Source organism: Prionailurus bengalensis, chromosome D4, assembly GCF_016509475.1.
Source record: "Prionailurus bengalensis isolate Pbe53 chromosome D4, Fcat_Pben_1.1_paternal_pri, whole genome shotgun sequence".
Lineage (NCBI taxonomy): Eukaryota > Metazoa > Chordata > Mammalia > Carnivora > Felidae > Prionailurus > Prionailurus bengalensis.
Genome location: NC_057359.1, coordinates 86,436,398 through 86,454,254, shown reverse-complemented (window position 1 = coordinate 86,454,254; position 17,857 = coordinate 86,436,398). Strand labels below are relative to the sequence as shown.

At 52.1% G+C, this 17,857-nt stretch overlaps 1 protein-coding gene across 3 annotated transcripts in view; it reads right to left on the bottom strand.

The window, feature by feature from the left end:
- The window catches only part of STXBP1 (syntaxin binding protein 1), a 74,832-nt gene that overhangs the window by 2,156 nt on the left and 54,819 nt on the right, over positions 1 to 17,857 (bottom strand). Inside the window, exons 12-19 of one of the 3 annotated variants that reach the window (XM_043565920.1) lie at positions 17,607 to 17,672; positions 16,786 to 16,866; positions 14,506 to 14,644; positions 13,717 to 13,826; positions 12,572 to 12,673; positions 10,105 to 10,190; positions 6,917 to 7,071; positions 5,223 to 5,348 (exon numbers count right to left, since the gene is read on the bottom strand). In XM_043565920.1, coding sequence (XP_043421855.1) covers positions 5,239 to 5,348; positions 6,917 to 7,071; positions 10,105 to 10,190; positions 12,572 to 12,673; positions 13,717 to 13,826; positions 14,506 to 14,644; positions 16,786 to 16,866; positions 17,607 to 17,672 — 849 coding nt within the window. In that variant the 3' untranslated portion in view covers positions 5,223 to 5,238. The remainder of the gene's footprint in view (positions 1 to 5,222; positions 5,349 to 6,916; positions 7,072 to 10,104; positions 10,191 to 12,571; positions 12,674 to 13,716; positions 13,827 to 14,505; positions 14,645 to 16,785; positions 16,867 to 17,606; positions 17,673 to 17,857) is intronic. The other 2 variants (XM_043565921.1, XM_043565922.1) reach the window with 2 other exon arrangements.

The following is a 17,857-nucleotide window of genomic DNA, read 5'->3' as shown; positions in this document are numbered from 1 at the left end:
GGGGACGGTGGATAAACAAAACACATCCTCTGACTTAGGCATGGTCCCAGGCTGTACCAAGGAAGGAGCCCGCCCGCCTCTCCATCTGGGCTCAGTGCCATCTGCCAGGGGACGGGGCGGCTGCGTTTCTGATTCTCTCTTGCACTCGAGGCGAAGCCGGCCGGGGAGAGAAATTCCAAACCATATGGCAGGGGAAGGCTGGGGAGGGGGTGGGGTCGGTAGGGGGCTGTGTATGGAAAGGATGGCGCCTGCTGGGGAGGAAGTGACGGGCAGGGCACCCTGGGGAAGCCACTGACCTCTGGGAGCCAGCCGGCTGGTGCTGCCCTGATGGGCGGGACCTCAGGTGTGAAAGGGAAAGGGCCAGGGTACCTGAGGCCTTACCTTGCAGAGACCGCACATTGTAAGAGGTTAGAAATGCTTGCAAAAAATTTAAGCTAATGGAATTAGATATACTTCTACTGCAAAAATTAAAAAATAAATTAAAAAATAAATGAAGTCCCTTTTCATAAGGAGAGAGAGAGAGAGAGAGAGAGAGAGAGAGAGAGAATCTAATAAATGCAGTAAAAAAAGATGCATGGACCGTGTGGTTTGGACATGGACTTTACTCAAACAGAACAGAAGTGACTGGTGCGTGAACATGAGGCCTGTACACATGCAGCAGTGGGCTTCAAAGAAAGAGGTCCCGGTGGGAGAGAAGAACTGAACAAAAGAGATCCGTACTTGAAAATGTGCCTCCCTGGAGGTGCAGGCGAGGGAATGGGGACAGAAACCACCAGGGTGCCAGACTGCCACCCTGACGGTAGGCAAAAGAAGGCTTTGGCTGGCTTGTCGGGGGTGATTCCGAATACCAGGGTCCCTATGCCTTTGACCACTGTGTGCTCAGCTGACGCGTGACTGCTGGGACTGCAGGCCTTGAACCTTCCTGGTCAAGTCCGGACCGGCAGAAAGCTTGTGAATCCCTCTCTAGCATGAGAGGCTTCGCTTCTTCCAACCTCCTGTCCTCCAGCATTCAAGCTCTAGTCACCCTGTCACTGTCCTGAGGAACCAGTCCACGGCTACTTCCCAGAGGTGCTGAGCTTATAGCCTCCACCAGCCCCTGCGCTCTAAAGCCAACCCATTGCTCTGCAGACCCGAGGCTCCTTCAGCAAAGGCCACGCGGCCTTCAGCAGTATGTCCCTGGGCATTTTTACAGGACCACCTTCCCCCAAGGTACACTCATTTCTCTGACCTCACTGATCGTCCTACTGGTCCTAAAATAAGGTCAAAGACTACTCCCCAAATGAGAAAACAGGAATAAACGTTGCCAAATTCTGAACAGTGAACCACTGCCAGAATGAGGGCCTTCCCAACCTCAATTCCATGCAGCCTGCGCATCTACACCCGGAAAGACAGCCAGGTACTCTGTGCAGAATCAATTTGGGGGTTTTCCAGGTAAAGGCAACACGCCGGAGAAACCGTCCCTAATGCCCTCCCGCAGCCATCTAGCTGAGTTCCAGGAAATGAGACAGTAGACTCGACTGAGAGGAAAAATCAAAAGGGAGCCTCTGAGCAGATACCCACCCCAAGCTGCTCCTGACCCCTGCTTGCAGGCAAATCCACGGCCTGAGGGAGGCCAAAAAGAGATCAAGGAATCCATGCTCTAGAATTTCTATCACCTGACAGCTGACCATCTGGTGGTCCCAGTCTGACTGAAAGAAGAAAACCTCCAGGGCCAAGTATCTTTGCGACAGGCTCAGGAACTCCTGGACCCTAACTTACTGGGTGTCTTTAAAGGATTCAGACCAGCTGTTGTTGATCCGAATCCCCTGAGAGCCAATTCTTGCCACTGAGTCATCTGTACTGTTTTAATGTCCTGGTCAAGGTTTTCACCACCACAAATACCGCGAACGGAGCTGGGTGCGTTTGGGATACACATATCGCAAACCCACATTTAGAACCCACAGGGGGCCCACGTCGGTTCTCCAGAACCGCAACGGAGGGTCCATCCCTCTTATGCTACATGACTGCAAGACTGAGAAATGTGAGTGGGTGTCTCCAAAAACAAAGTCACCCAAAGGGCTGTCAAAGCTGTGGGCCAGAGCTCTGCCTGGACAAAATCCTTCCTCTCTGACAGAATCTGAAAATCAGGTCAGCTGTCTAGGCATCCCTGGGTTTGGCCGACACAGACCTACGGACTCCGAAGACCCCGGGGGGGGGGGGGGGGCACCAGGGAGGGTGTACATTCAAGAGCAACCCAGGAGAGTCTGCTGATCTGCCAGGTTTTGGAAACACGCTCCTGGCCAGCCCACGTCCTGAAGGTGGGAGAATGAAGCCCAGAGCGGCAGGGGGCACGTTCGCAGCCCTTCGGTGGCACGGCCGGGCCCAGATGTCATGCCGTCGGTCTCGCTTCTGGACACCCGGCCCCAGGAGGGGACATGCAAGTGAGTGCTCAAATAGCAGCTGGGCAATGGGTTGGTTCTGGGTACAGATTCAAATCTGAGTCCCACTGAAACATGAGACTTGTCTGACTCCAACTGGGAATAAAGTGAAATATTCAATATAAAAAAAACGAACCCTTTTTCTGAAGTGCAAGTGCTGTGTATGGCTCTTCCACCGGCTTCCAATAGCCTCTTGGACATTCCCTCAAGGCTGGTACTTTTAACACAACCCTCCCCCAGAGCTTGGGGTGAGAACCTAAAGCAAAGACTTTGCTTCTGGACAACATGGAGGTGACTGATTAATGCAATGGAAGTGAGGCTTGGGGACACCTGTGCACTCCGGCTGCCCAGCCGGCCCCCTTCACCCGGCACCTGGGGGAGAGAGGGGCCGGAGGATCAGTGGGCGCTGGCACCCACGCGGGGAGCCGGCAAGGGATGCTCTTGTTCACTGACGAGCAGGAAAACTCATCTCCTAGAAGCTAAGTTGCTGCAGACAACTGCAGACATCGACTCTGGGCGGAGACAACCCGTCCTGCTCCCGGCCCACACTGTCCTAGTCTCTGGTCACCAGACAATCACAACAGAAGGAGGCAAGTCAGATTTTCATCTGTCTTCTGACCTCCCTGGGATTAGGGCTCCGTGCCTTGCTTTTTCCTAAAGGAACTCTCTAAAACACGACACTGCCCCAAAAAGCATTTCAGAAGCCACGAGTACACAACTCGAGTATTTGTGTTCTTTGCTCAGATGGCAGCCGAGAACCTATGCTGACTGAGCACAAAACAAAGAACACCAGCCTGCAAAGGACAGGCTGCTTCCGGGGCAGGGGATCGCAGAGTGAATCCTAGCTGGAGCCCCCGGGCTCTGGGTTTGCAGGTCTTTCAGACCCTGCAAGTGGTCTGCCACCCAAGCCTGGACTGAACATCTTTCCTTCCGTAAGTCTGAAAATACATCCTGCAGCAAATGCCGATCACCTCCCTGCCATCTGCACACAGAACCAGATGTCTCTGATTACCAAGCAACCAAGGTGCTTCTAAACAATGGCTGTGTTCTTCACAATCGCTTTTATCCACCGCCCATTGGCGGCACTGTCTAGAGGGAGGCAGTGCAGGGCCACGGCCAGCCTGCCCCGCACCGTGCAGGTGACCCACGTGCTGCTTCTCCCCTCACCAGTGCCCCGGGGGAGCCATCTCTCGGCCACAGGAAGGAGAGGAGACAAAGCGCACAGTTGCCTGTCCCGACCTTTAGAGCGAGTCCCGTTTTGGATGGAGCACGTTCTCTTTATACAAACAAGCATGCTTCCGGTGCCCCCCCCCCACCCCGACCCTGGTCATGGCTCTGACAGCCCAGTCCCCTGAGGTATACCAGAGAGCACAGGTGCACGAGGGCAGGACCGCAAGCGCTGAGGCACCCGATCCGAGTTGCTGAATTAGATGGTCAGAGCTCAGGACCTGGGGCCCTGCGATCCAGGACCCAGCCCCCCCGCATTCTGCCTTCTGTGCCCTGGTTGGGGGGCGGGGGAAGGACCTCCTGCAGTCCCACACGTGCCCCTGGCAGGACCGGGGCAAGAGTCTAGGCCTCCCGACTGCTCCAGGTGACTCATGCTTTCTGACTCACCAGGCCACATGCCAGTCTGGGCGGGAGAGGGGCAGGGACGTCGTCGGTGAAGTACATGAGGGCAGGTGAACAGAGTGTGGCCTCCTCACAGGCTGTGTGAGGAAACTACAGAATAACTAATGCTACAATGGAGTTCCTCAGTATGCATCTGCCACTTAACACTTCACAGGAGGTTCCCGGGACATATGAGGGACGGCAAGAGAGGGGAAAGGATGAGGATGAGAATAAAGTCTGGATAATCCACCAGACAGATGCCGGTTCCTGGGTAACAGGCAAAGGCACAAGCGCGGTGGGAGAGAGAAGACGCTCTTTCGAACAGCACACCGCGTTAAGAACAGATTTTTACCCAAAGGTTCTCAGATCTCACTAACAGACTTCAGTGAGAGAGAGGGGTGTGATAACTCAACCCTGGAAAAAAACCCACAGGAGAATGAAAACAAAAGCAACTACTGAGACAGTAAATGACCACGAAGGGCCATCTGCCCCAGATGAACACGAGACACGAGATTTCCACTGGTGGCTGGAGTTCATCAAGTACGTGGTGGCTCGTGACCCTGTCACCCCTTAGCAACAGTTCCCTGGGACGAGTGCCTGCCCCGGAAAAAAGGAATTTACGTGTCTAACTACCACTGACGTGGAGTCTATCCTGACGCACTCCAATGAGCCTTCCCCATGATCAGGTGCCCATGGATCTCTCCACTGGAGTTCTGCCTTCTTGGACAGGACAGTCCCTTGAACACCTACTGGCCTCACTCACAACTTCCCACACCATGTCACAAGCAGGACGCTACGCGTTCCCTGCCTGGTGCCCACAGATACATCCCGGGCCGGTAGGCCTGCGTGCCGTGCCTCCGGCATCCCTCGGCTTCCAGTCCCTCCGAAGGACTGGTCATAGCAGTCATGATCATTTTTGGTTTACAACCCAGGGGGCTGCACTGCCTGACTGAGCAGCAGGTGACCCAGGGCACGAGTGAGCTGGCAGGCCGGGGCCCAGAGGCTCTCGCGGCAGGGTCTGTGAAGGCAGCATCGGACACATTTTCAATCGGTGTTAAGAACTGCAAGCATTTTCTTGTTGAAAGGAAATCAAATAAATAAACTGAAAAGGGTAAAATAAAGAAAAAGAGTGACGGAATAATCAAAGAAAACCCTTCAGAGTGGAAGAGTTTCTTTTCTGTAATAAGCTGCTTTTACTTTGTTTCTTTGGCTCTCACTCCATTGTTGGAGCCTGATCCTCAAAAGATACCCTAGAGGCCTCCCTGAAGTCGGGGTGTCTCAGGTCCATGAGAAATTTGGTGGGAGTAAGAATGTGAGTAGAACCTGCGGGAGAACAGAGGCCAGCTGACTGCTTGAACAAAGGTACGTTACAGGAACATGCCAAGTTAGGCCTACGTTTTATGCAGCCAATGAGGTATGAGAAAGCAAGACGCGAGCACGCGCACGTGCACACGCACACAGGCCGCAAGGACAGCCGGCATGCACCAAGCGGGTGAGGCCACACTGCGGACGTCAGCTGTCTGCGCAAGGCCCCTCCGTGGATCTGCACGGGCACCGTTATCTCCCCAGGGTTCCACCCCCCCAACAGGGAACTGCAAGTCAGGACCAAAGCTGAAGAGGGAAATTTACACCAAAGCCTGGCCGTGACAGCTTCGGCCCCGCAAAGCTGTGTTTGAGCTGAGAGTTCTCCGACACGTGCATGCAACATACACACGAGCAGGGGACAGAGAGAGCTTTATCCCAGCGTCTATGTAACAAAAAGGAAAAAACGATACGGGGAGAAAGGGTGACCCGCCGGGGAAGCTCCAGGGAGTGGGGAGGGGAGGGAGAGGATATCCAATCTCTCCACTGAATGGTGTGGTATCTAGAAAGGGGGTTGACAGTAACAGGTCCATCTTGACACAACCAGGAATGGCCACGTGGACTGGTCTGCAGGACCTGCTCACTCTGAGAGCGCCAGGCACACTGGAATTTGGTCACCCCGAAGTAGGGGTGTAAAACTGACACACCTTCTAGAGATCAGGGGAAAGGCCAGGGCAGTACGTGCTCATAGCCTTGGGTCAGTCAATGTCAAGAGGCAGCCCCAGGCAGGTGCAAATCCATTTTGTTAAGGGCAAGACGGGGCAAAAGGAAGGCGTCTGGAGAAAGCGTGATTTTCCTCAGCTCACTCTTCCCCTTCCAGCCCTAGAAACTGGAAGCTCCTACAGGCAGGAAAAAGGTATAAAATCTTCTGCTGCATTAAGTCAGGTCTAACGAGTTGCTTCCTTTCTTCTGGAAAACCAGCAGGAAATACCAGAAAGGGTACATAGCAGACCTAGGAGTCGTAGGAACCGGAATTGATGGGGAACCCTCAGCAGAGTCCAGGAGTCAGGCCCGTGTGTTTCAGACAGTATCTGCCCACACACTGTGTCTGTCTATCTGCAACTGACAGGTAAAGGAGGGGGCGATAATTTACCTTCCATTCACTGAGCGTCTTCTGAACAGGAGGCCCAATGCCAGCAAAGAGACAAGTCCCACCTCGGGCCTAGTACAAAGCTATAAGCGGGTATTCACAACCCCATTTGGCTGGGTAAGGAAATCGCAGCATGGAGAGGTGGGGTGCTTGCTCAAGGTAACCCACTCGGCAGTGGCCGAGCAAGAATGGGGGCCTGGGTCTGTCGGTGTCTGTGATCAGGCACTTCCCACCGCTTGCAGCTGCCTCTCACCACGAGACACAGTGCAGACACGAGGAAAGAACCCTTCGCCCCTTTGCTGCCGTCCCCGAACGTGTCTACGGACTATGTTTTGCAGGGGCGATGGAGAAGTGAAGACAGGATGAAACACCAAAGCATGGAATGGATCGAAGTGCGATGAAGCAGCCCCTTCCCTCTAGAACACATGCCCCCACTCACCTATTAGCACTTCCCACTTTCCATTGGCTTGGGTCACCTCATAAGCACAACGCATCTCGTTCAGGCTCACGCCCCCAAGGATGAAAATAATGAGGCGGGGACCACTGCGGTACTCCCCTGGGGCCTTATTCTTATGCCAGTGCCCATAGCGGGCGCTGGGGGGGGGGGGGTGGGGAGGAAGGGGGAAGAGAGAGAGAGAGAGAGAGAGAGAGAGAGAGAGAGATTAATTATGTTTATCTGCACTCAGAGGACTTATCACTTCATACCTCAATGACTTGTTTACACATTCGCTCTGTACACCAGTGACCAAAACAGAGTAGTAGTAAGTGTTGGTTGAACTGAACCGCTGTGCAAATTATCAAGTGCTTGGGCTACCCGTGCTGTGACCTCGTCACTCTCTCGGAAGCATGTAGGTGACAGGCAGGCTCGAGTCAGCTTTCAAGTGTGACGTGTCACCTTCCACAGCTTTGCCCCTCGTGATGGTCGTCAGCTTCCGCCCTCCAGCGTACAGGTTTCTAGGCTTGTCTGGGACACTCTGCTGGCAGTGAGCGGTGACGATGGAGTCAAGGCCCATCTTCAGGCTGGTACACCCTGATTCACGCAGCAAGCACCTCACCTGATCAGGGCCTCCCCCAGCACCAAGGTGCCAGCCCTCGGCGAGATTCAGCCATGCCCACCGAGAGCTCGCGGTTTAACTGGGGTGGGCGGGGAGAAGGAAGGTCAGGATCGTGCTGCGATGGAGGGGCTCGGTGCCACAGGGACATGCACGCCTTCTAGCGTCATCTGGGCATCATTGGAAAAGTCTTCCCAGAAGACGTGACACTGAGCTGCCCCCTGAAAGACAGGCATTTCGGTGGTGGGACAGTTCCCAAAGGTGTCTCCTCTGCCCCTGGGCTTCTGTTAGTAGGTCTTCACCTTGTCCTCAGGAACAATGAGAAATGGGTTGCTTCCAGGTTAAGAAAATGGGGAAAAGAAAACAAAAATCAAAGCAAAACAAGGAGGCCAAGTCTCTAGCGAAATCTCTGCCCTTCTCCCTGACTGCGACAGCATTAAAGTCACTTTCCAAAATCCTGAAGGTGCCAGGGGCGCACATGGGCCAACACAGAGAGAGTCATCTGACAGTGTGCCATCGTCACCGGCCTGGCCAGGGCAACACTGGGGATTTCGTATTTTGCTCCAATGTTGGCAATAAACATTTGGCCTCTACTGGCATCAGAGGGGATGCATAATGCCACAGGTGCCACAGACCTCCGGCCTGGGCCCAAGGGAAGGTCTAAAAGTGAGCCCAGCAGGCCGGGCGTGGGGGACAAAGATGGGTGGGCACAGCAGGAGCAGGGGATAGAGAGCTACATGTGGAGGTTTCACCCTGGGAACTGCCAGCTACTCCGGTGCCCCGGGATGCCCTCTTTGGAGCTAGTGGCGCTCCTGTTCCACGCTCAAATGTTCATTCAGCCTTGAAATGTTCTCAGGAGCCACGTCAAGCTCTTGCTGACAGACAAAAACCGAGTAGCACCTGGCTCTGAGGTTGCCACCTCAGGAAAAGTAACTGATGCCACTGCGGGCCAGGGAACAGCCTGGACCACACCAATGAGGGAGGCCAACGAGAGTCTAGGGGCAAAATGCCTTCCGATGCCACCGCAGGGCACAGCAGGAAGGTTTCCAGATGCGTGGCAAAGAGGGGAACAAGAGGAAGAGCTTTTGAAAACAGACCCTGGAAGGCACCACAGGCAACTAAGAACACCCACAGTGTTGGAGAACCAGGGACAGAAGTATGGAGTGTCACCAGGTATGTGAGCCTGCTTGGGATTCTCAATCTCTCTCTCTCTCTCTCTCTCTCTCAAAATAATTAAACTTAAAAAAAATATTTATTTATTTTTGAAAGGGCACAAGTGGGGGAGGGACAGAGAGAGAGGGGAACAGAGGATCCGAAGTTGGCTCTGCACTGACAGCAGTGAGCCTGATGTGGGGGGCTTGAACTCACGAATCGTAAGATCATGACCCGAGCCAAAGTCAGACACTCAACCGACTGAGCCACCCAGGCGCCCCAAATAAATAAACTTAAAAAAAAAAAAAAAGGCGTACAATTCAATGCTTATTAGTATAGTCACAGAATTGCAAACCATCACCACAATCAATTTTAGACTATTTCGTCACCCCAAAAAGAAGCCCTATACCCTTTAGCAGTCCCTTCCCATTCCCCCACCCCACCCCCATCCCCAGTCCCTGGAAACCACTAATCTACTTCCTATCTCTACAGATTTGCCCATTCTGGACATTTCAAACAAATGAAATCACACAACATGTGGACTTTTGTGACTGGCTTCTTGCACTTAGTGCAATGTTTCCAAGCTTCATCCATGGAACACGTGTCAGTATTTCATTCCTTTGGTTGGATAATATTCCATTGTATGAGTATGCCGTGTTCTGTTTATCCATTCATCAGCTGATGGACATTTAGGTTGTTTCCACTTTTGAGCTATTATGAATAATGCTGCTAGGAACACTGGTATAGTGCGATGTTAAAACAGGGTAGTTAGAGAAGACGGGGCAAAGTAACAGTTGATTTTAAAGGCCTGAAGGAGGGGCGCCTGGGTGGCGCAGTCGGTTAAGCGTCCGACTTCAGCCAGGTCACGATCTCGCGGTCCGGGAGTTCGAGCCCCGCGTCGTGCTCTGGGCTGATGGCTCGGAGCCTGGAGCCTGTTTCCAATTCTGTGTCTCCCTCTCTCTCTGCCCCTCGCCCATTCATGCTCTGTCTCTCTCTGTCCCAAAAATAAATAAACGTTGAAAAAAAAAATTTTTTTTAAATAAATAAATAAAAATAAAGGCCTGAAGGAGATAAGAGGCAAGTCCTGAAAATGTACGGGGACAGATCATTTGAGGCAGAGGGTAAAGCCAAGTGCAAAGGTCCTGAGGCAGAAGTATGCCTGACACGGGCAGAGGAGGTGGCTAGCATGGCAGAAGTGGAGAGAAAAACGGGAGGAGTAAGGGATGAGTCAGAGAGGAGTGGGAAGCCGGAGAGTGAAGGGCCTCATGGGCTGCTCCAAGCACCAGGCCTGCACTCTGGCTGTGGCGAGAAGCCGGGGGAGGGTTCTGGTGGATGCTGTGTCATACCAGGACCACCGTGCGGCCGACAACCACCCAGCGACGGTCCCCCTTCTCCCACTTGCTCGCTCTGGACTCCCACTCACCTGACCGCGGTGGTGCTAAAGGAGGCAGAGGAGCGGGTGGAGATATACGGGTAGTGCTTGGTATCGAGTTTGTCTTCAATAGTGTCCTGGGAAGAAAAGAGACAGATGCTAGGCTTGCCATTTGTTTGGGAAGGGCTGGCAGAACCAAGGCAAGATGATTCAAGGAACAAGTCACTTGGCAAAGCGACATGGCCGCATCTGCAACAACCAGAGCTCCTTTGCCCTGCTGCCTGCTGCAGGGGCCTAAAACGGCACTCAGCATGGACATGGAGAAAAGTCCGTAGGTCTGCTCATGAAGAAGACCTTAACGACCTTGCAGTTAAAAAACAAACAAACAAACAAAAACTGCAGTGGGGCGCCTGGCTGGCTCAATCAGAAGAGCATGTGACTTTTAATTTTAGGGTTGTGAGTTCGAGTCACATGTTGGGTATAGAAATTACTAAATAAGCTCTATTAAAAATTTTTTTTTAATTTTAATTTGAGAGAGAGAGAGAGCACGCATGAGCAGGGGAGGGGCAGAGAGAGGGAGAAAGAGAATCCTAAGGAGGCTCCGCACTGCCAGCACGGAGCCTGACACGGGGCTCAAGCTCACAAACAGTGAGATCATGACCTGAGCTGAAACCAAGAGTTGGGTGCTTAACTGACTGAGACACCAGCAGCCCCAGTAAATAAACCTTAAAAATAACAAGGGGCACCTGGGTGGTTGAGGACCAACTTCAGCTCAGGTCATGATCCTGTAGTTCATGAACTCCAGCCCCACATCAGGCTTACTGCTGTCAGCCTGTCAGCGCAGAGCCTGCTTCAGATCTTCTGTCCCCTTCTCTCTGCCCCTAGCCCACCTGTGCTTTCCCCCAAATAAAAAATAAATAACAAAACCCGAGGTGCCTGGGTGGCTCAGTCGGTTAAGTGTCCGACTCTTGATTTCGGCTCAGGTCATGATCTCATGGCCGTGAGCTCAAGCCCCACGTCGGGCTCTGTGCTGAGTGTGGAGCCTGCTTAGGATTCCTGCTCTCTCTTCCCTGCGAGCGCTCACTCTTTCTCTCAAAATAAACAAATAAGACCAAAAAAGTGCATTACTTTTTCTTGCTTCCCTTCCAATTTTTTTCTTTTCTTTTACATCTATGTGAGGTTATAAATGTTGCATTCCAATAAATTCCTGCACTTGCCACCAGTTTTGTAGAAACTCGGCACAGGCATTGTCTCTCATGCAAGACAAGACTTTACATCCTCAGTTTTCCAAGGGTCTAATCATCTAGTGGGTGGATGCCAGCTAGGCACCTCCCGCTGCCTAGAAATCTCCACTCCTCTTAGCAGCTACCATGTGAAACCTACGCACATGTCTCTCCAGGGGAGTGGAGTGGGGCAGGAAAAGGGAGCAGAGAACAAAGGAGCGAATGAGACAGAGGGGTGGGCTTTAATTACATTACAAAGAAATCCAATTGGTTTCTAGATGTCTCATGTTCACCCATCCTTTGGTTTGTGGGTTTTAAAAATAGGAAGCTGACTCACTATATATATTTAAAATACACTTATTTTAACTCATAATTCAGCAGAACACCTGGACTGCGTGGATTGACAAAGGAATTCTGGGAAAGCCCCTTCGTTGTCCGGACCCCAGTCTTGTCCACCTGTGGACAGCAGGAGCTGGACAGGGTGCCTCTAAGACCCACCCTGGAGATCCAGTGGGGCAGGATTCTAAGCAGGGTTTCTTCATGCTATAGGCGAGGAGCAGAGGGACACCTCACATTCACAAATACAAAACACCTGCTATGCCCAGAGGACACATCAGCTGAGGGCACAGGCCAAGGTATAAAGAGCTGACTCCAAACACTGAGCAGGTACATATACGTAAAGGGCATCTCCGATACATGCTACAGGAGTCCAGGGCGGCTCCGTGGTGCTGGGCGGTCAGACGGGGGTGGTGTATGCAAACGGTGAGACCTGACGGGGACTTTGAAGGAAGGCAGGGCTCAGAAGTGGAAGGGGACAGCACTGCAGGCAAGGGATGGATGTGAACAGAAGAGCAGCGGCAGAAACATGCCTGGCAGGGCGGGGTCCCTGACTGACAGGGAGGCTTAGGGAGGGGCTGGCTCGGGTGAATCCTGAAAGCCCCTCCATACCCGCACCCTTAGTGTGGTGTTTGTGACTCATGTGACCTGCAGACGCTGGGATGTGTTTGGTTCTTGGGATAACGGCACCACTGAGGGGTCTCTCCTATGGGGCTAAGTCATATGGATCATGGGGATCTGCATCTAGCGGCCCCTGGGGGCTGTTCTTCCTAAACCCTCAGGACAAGGCTATGGGGCCTAAATGAACCCCGAGACTAGGTACAGATCCTCAGGGACAGATAACCCCAGGCTGTCACCATCACCCACATCAGGTGAAGCTGGAGGCCTCTGGGCCTGTAAGTGAAGAGCTCTGGGCCCGGGCTGTCCCACACACATCCTCGCACCCCTCCCTCGCTGACCTCCATGATGTCTTTAATGATCGGAGTCCACCGGGAGAGCTGGTAGGTCTGCTCACTGATTCGCTCCTTCCGCTCTGGCTTGCTCCTGCGGCGCAGGGTGGACTGAATACAAACACACGCACAATTAGACAGAGTCACGGGTCACCTGGGCCCCGGCGACCTTGCTGGCCTCTGGAGATCGCTCCAGAGCACTCCCTTCAGAGAGTCAGCGCTAGCAGAGGCTAAGTGGGAGAGGGTTTCCTGGAAAAGTCCAGCATGTGCCCCCTTGGAGCAAACTCGGTTCTTTAAAGCCACGGAAAATGGCAAATGTGGGTCAAACACAGAAGCTCCATTAAAAAAAAAAAAAAAAATCCTGGTAGTTAAAAAAAAAGTTTTGTTTTTGATTATAGGAGAAAAGGCAGCTTTGTGTAAGACTTGGTCTTTGCTTCTGCTTCAACAGTCTGGGGTGCGTCGGTAAGCCATCTCCATTCCCATTTGGGTCCCTCTTGAACAAGGGTCAAAAAACACCAAACCACCCGTTACAGGTCTCAGGTCTGGGCTCTGGGACAAAGTTTCTGACTCTGAGATTCCAAAAGAAGCGCATTTGCAGCTCTAGCTTTACAGCACTGCTGAGTGAGAGACTCCTCACAGGAAGCAGGTGCACGGGAAGGTTCCTAGCAGAGAGCTCCAAAGAGTGCTCGGGCCTCTTCCTCAAGCTCTGGAGTCCTCTGGCCCCCAGCCTCTTCTGGAGCGCACTGCATGGTCAGGCTTCCCTGCCCTGGCCTGGCTCAGTGACAAACCAAGTGGCAAACCTGCTTGATGCTAAGCGCTGTGCTCCCGCTCTCACAGAAGATGCTGGACCCAGGTATGCAAAGGCATGGCCAGACTGAGCTCAAGACATGGGGGACGAAGCTGGCGTGGGCTGGGGCTGGCTCAACGCAGATTTAATGACTCTGTGCAACTCCTGGATGTGCACGTCTTGGTTCTGGGAGTTTCACTTCTATTTTGCTACATCTATCCCTTTATTCCTCTGATTTTATGTTTTCTCTTCCTCAACGTTTAGTGTATGTATCTTAAGCCACCTTAAGTAATTCAGGGGAGAACAGATAAGACATGCCAGCTTCCCTTCTGCCTCTCCCTCCCCACATGCAAGCCTGGCCCCTTACGTCAGTGACGATGGGCACCCCCAGGTGTGCCATGTTGGTGATGATCTCGCTGTCCTCTGGGGGGATCTGGGCATGCTGGATCAGTTTATTCAGGTTCTCCTCAGTGATGCCTGAGAGAACAAAACCCCTGTCACCACACCCAGCCACTGCACATCACACACTCAGAAGCAGAGCCAATCGCTTGAGGGGGGATGGTGCCCCTTCTCCTCCTCAGGATTAGTAGAAATGAGTCTTCACCGCATCAACTTTACTGGAAGATGAAGACAAAATCAGGATTTCCATTCCACCCAAGCCACTCTGTCCCAGGCTGTGACCTTCAGCAACTGCCCCATCATGGTCTGTATTTCCATCCGTCTTCTGCTTCCCAGCCATTTCTGCCCACCCCTGCCCACATCAAAGTCAAGAGCCTCCGTGTCCATCTGCACAGTGGACGGTAACCCAACTGTGATGTGGGTAAAAATCAGTTATTTAAAGGTGGAGAGTACTAACGTGATGCAAGTTAAAGCACCTGGCGGACAAGCCCTCACAAACTGGCTTTGCTGTCAGTGGCTCTCCCTGCCCCGACCCGTCCTCTTCCATAGACGCCTCACCTTTCTTAACTCTTGAATTCAATTCTAGTTCCAACTGATTTACCTTCATTTCCCCAATGTCAAGAGCCCCTGGGATCTCCTTACTAAATAATACCCCTTTCCGTGTCTCCTAAACTTTCCTACTTTGTCTTCTCTCTCTCCCTCACTTCACTTGCCCAAGAGAGCACCTATCCCTTCTTCTCCAGCCCGTCGTTCCTACCGTTCTTCAAAAAGATGTAGAGAAGGATGATGCGGATTTTGTCATAAGTGCTGACATTTGCATCCAGCAGAATGGGGACGATGGCTCTCATAGGGTCCTTGATCTTCTCCCCTTCGGCATCCGTGCCCATGGCCAGGTCCTGCAGAAAACACACCATATTGGCCCCACTCCCAGTGACAGTCTGGACGGATGGTAACAATTAGACGATTGTAGACCATAAATAGGATTGGTCGCTTCACTGGGGAAGGTCCTTTCTGCTCCCACAATGCACCATAATCTGCACTGGCGTCACTAGCACCATGTTCCGTGGCGCCAGTGAGAACTGATGATAGCCCCGGGGTTCAGTTTGCAAAAAACAGAAACCATCGTTGATTTTTTTGCCATCTTGTCTGAAAGTAGGCTGCTCCCTTCGGGTGAGTGTCCGTGCACCTAGGCCACGTCCTCAGGTCAAGCCTCCGTTCTGGTGGGGCCTCTAGAGGTACAGAGCTCTGCTGAGGGATCGGGGCCAAGTCAGTGGCACGTCCCGCACGTGAAGAGCTTTGGCATATTAAGGGGCGCCTGCCTAGCTAGACTCTCCCCATTGTGCTTCCCCTTGGCTCTGAAGGACACGCCTTTTGAGTTTTAACTACTCTGCATTTTTTAACCTGTTTTTAATTTTCCAACGCACTTTTTTTTTTTTAATGTTTATTTTTCAAGGAGAGACAGAGGGTGGATGGCTCTGAGAGAGACGGGCAGAGAGAGAGGGAGCCACAGAATCCAAAGCAGGCTCCAGGCTCTGAGCTGTCAGCAGAGTTCAATGCAGGGCCCAAACGCACGAGCCGTAAGATCATGACCTGAGCTGAAGTCGATGCCCAACCAACTGAGCCACCCAAGCGCCCCTCCAACCACTTTTAAGATGAGTAGGAAAAAAAGGGCTCTAGAACCTGCAAACCCAACCCAGGCAGATGAAGGAGGAGAGAAGGGCTGGCCAAAGAAGGAAGAGGAGAGAGAGCACAATGACAGCCCCGCTTCCCAACTCAGGCAAGAGTCAGACCGGCTGTCGACAGGCTGGAGAAGGCACATCATCAGCCTCAGCAAATCAACAACCATTCTACTCTGTTCTCAGAGACCAGAGGCTGCAACTCCCTTGGGAACCCACACAGGGCTCGCTTGAAGGTTCCCTTTTTCTCTAAGATCCCACGAGTCCATAACCATCAGGACCTTGAGGTTACCCAGGTCTGTCTGGGTCAAGGAAGGTGGGTGCCCCCAGGCCTTCTCATCTCTCAGAGCCACTGCCAGCCTCAACAGCTGTTTGTTTAGCCGGACCCAAATCTAATACTCTCTAAAGGTCAAATTAAACATAACCGGTTCAACAAATACCACGGAGCAATTCTGAAAAAAATGTACACTTCCAAGGATTCATCCCAACTTCACTTTTACTGATGTAGGGATAACCTGTTTTCTGGACAGTCAAGTTCTTTTGGAGAGGACCTTGCACCTGTCAAGATCAGCTGTGAGACTGATGGGTTTTTAGGGGGTCACTGCCCCTTAGAAGAGAGCCAAGAAATCAGGACAGGTCTGACAAACCTAAGCTGGCTCGTCACATCACACCGGACGGTGTAGATCTTAGCTTCACACCAAGGACTTGAGTTGTTCATTCCTGCTGAGGCTTCACATTCAAATGCCCTCCCTTCCCATGGAAGAGACCCTAGCTGAGTGAAGTTCTCGCTTGGAGAACGGAGGGCCAGGATTAGTGACTCCACACAACACTCCTGGAAACTATGGCAGCATTGTTATTTCCCTTTGCAGATGAGGAAAGCAAAGCAGAAACAGGCACATCAAACAAACCAGTGACAGAGACAGAGTTCAAACCGCAAACTGCTGACTTTCAGTCCTACTTATGATCAGGGAGGCTGTGGTGAGTTTCTGACATGCTACTACCCTAGTTTCTCTCATCTAGGTTTCCAAAACCGGTGTGGCCACCACAGGAGGAAAATACACTCGGAATATAAACCTCAGCCAGCCCTGTCAGTGTAGGGCTCAGAGTTCCAGACATCTCTCTTCAGACACTCCAGGGAGCCTGTGGAGAGTCAGACATGCAAAATCCAAACAGCACAGCATTCCAGACCAGTCTAATCCCTACCATTGAGAGCAGAAGTACATTGGCTCCAGAGTTGAGACAACATGATCTAGCAGACTTCCCCATCTCTCTATCCTATGATTCTGCAGGATGTTCAAAGTCACATGTTAAAATTCAGGTGGGTCAACGGGGATGGCAGAAAGAGAAGGAAAAGGTCCTACCTGCTCCACTCGGCAGAGTTTATCCACGGTGCCTTGGTAATGCTTCATGCAGTCCTCGGCCAGGTGCAGGTGGGTTGAATACTAGGAAAAAGCAGAGTTTATGATCCAGAAATCACTCACGGACGCATGAAGCATAAACTGAGCACCTACTATGTATAAACACTGTGCAATGCACCAGGGAGTCTCCAGCCTCGTAAAGGAGGTAAAACATGCATTGAAACAGAACACAAACATGGCAGAACACGCCAGAAAGTTCTGTGTCAGGAGAGGTAGGGGCAAACCGCATTCCAAAGGAGTCAAGCAGATGAAGGAATCCTGTATGGGGGCAGGGTGGCATAATGGTTCCACAACGTGTCCACAAATCCTTTGTTACCCCTCCTTCTAGGAGGTGGAGCTTAATTCCCCTCTCCTTGAGCGTGGGCTGGATTCAGTGACTCGCTTCTAAAGGAGAGTGTGGAGGACATGATGTAGGACACCCCAGGTCAGGACAGAAAAGGCACAGTGACTTCCTCCTGGCTCTCTCCCTCGGTCACTCACACTCGTGGAGTCCAGCTGCCATGCCATAAGAATACGTAAGCAGCCCAGGGGAGAGGCTCGTGAGGTGAGGAATTGAAGGATAAAGAGAGAAAACAGACGAAGAGGAGAAAAGAAAGTCATAGGAAATAAGTTGTCGGTCCAGTCTTTCAGCTTTTCCTAATAAAACCAGAAGTTGATTAAAAACCTGCGATTTCAGTGGATCAGTCAGTGCAGTGGGGCTCTGAGAGGTCTTACTGAAGTTGATTATAGTCAAGATTCAAATCAATCATTTGGGATTGTCATACCTTGCTGAGCTCTTTCTGGTACTGGGGCATTTTCTTTAGCATCTGGGACAGGTCCCGCATGGTGGTCTATAAGGGAAAGGAAAACATATGGTCTCACTCTAATGGCCCTGACCTAAGAGGCTGTGCAAGGGTGGCAGGTCCAGGGCAGGACAGCAGCCAGCACCAGACTTCCCAAGTGCACGCTCGGAAACTCTCAAAATCAATCTGTTAAACCTGAGATCACTGTGGGTTTGGACTTCCAGGCCTCTGGC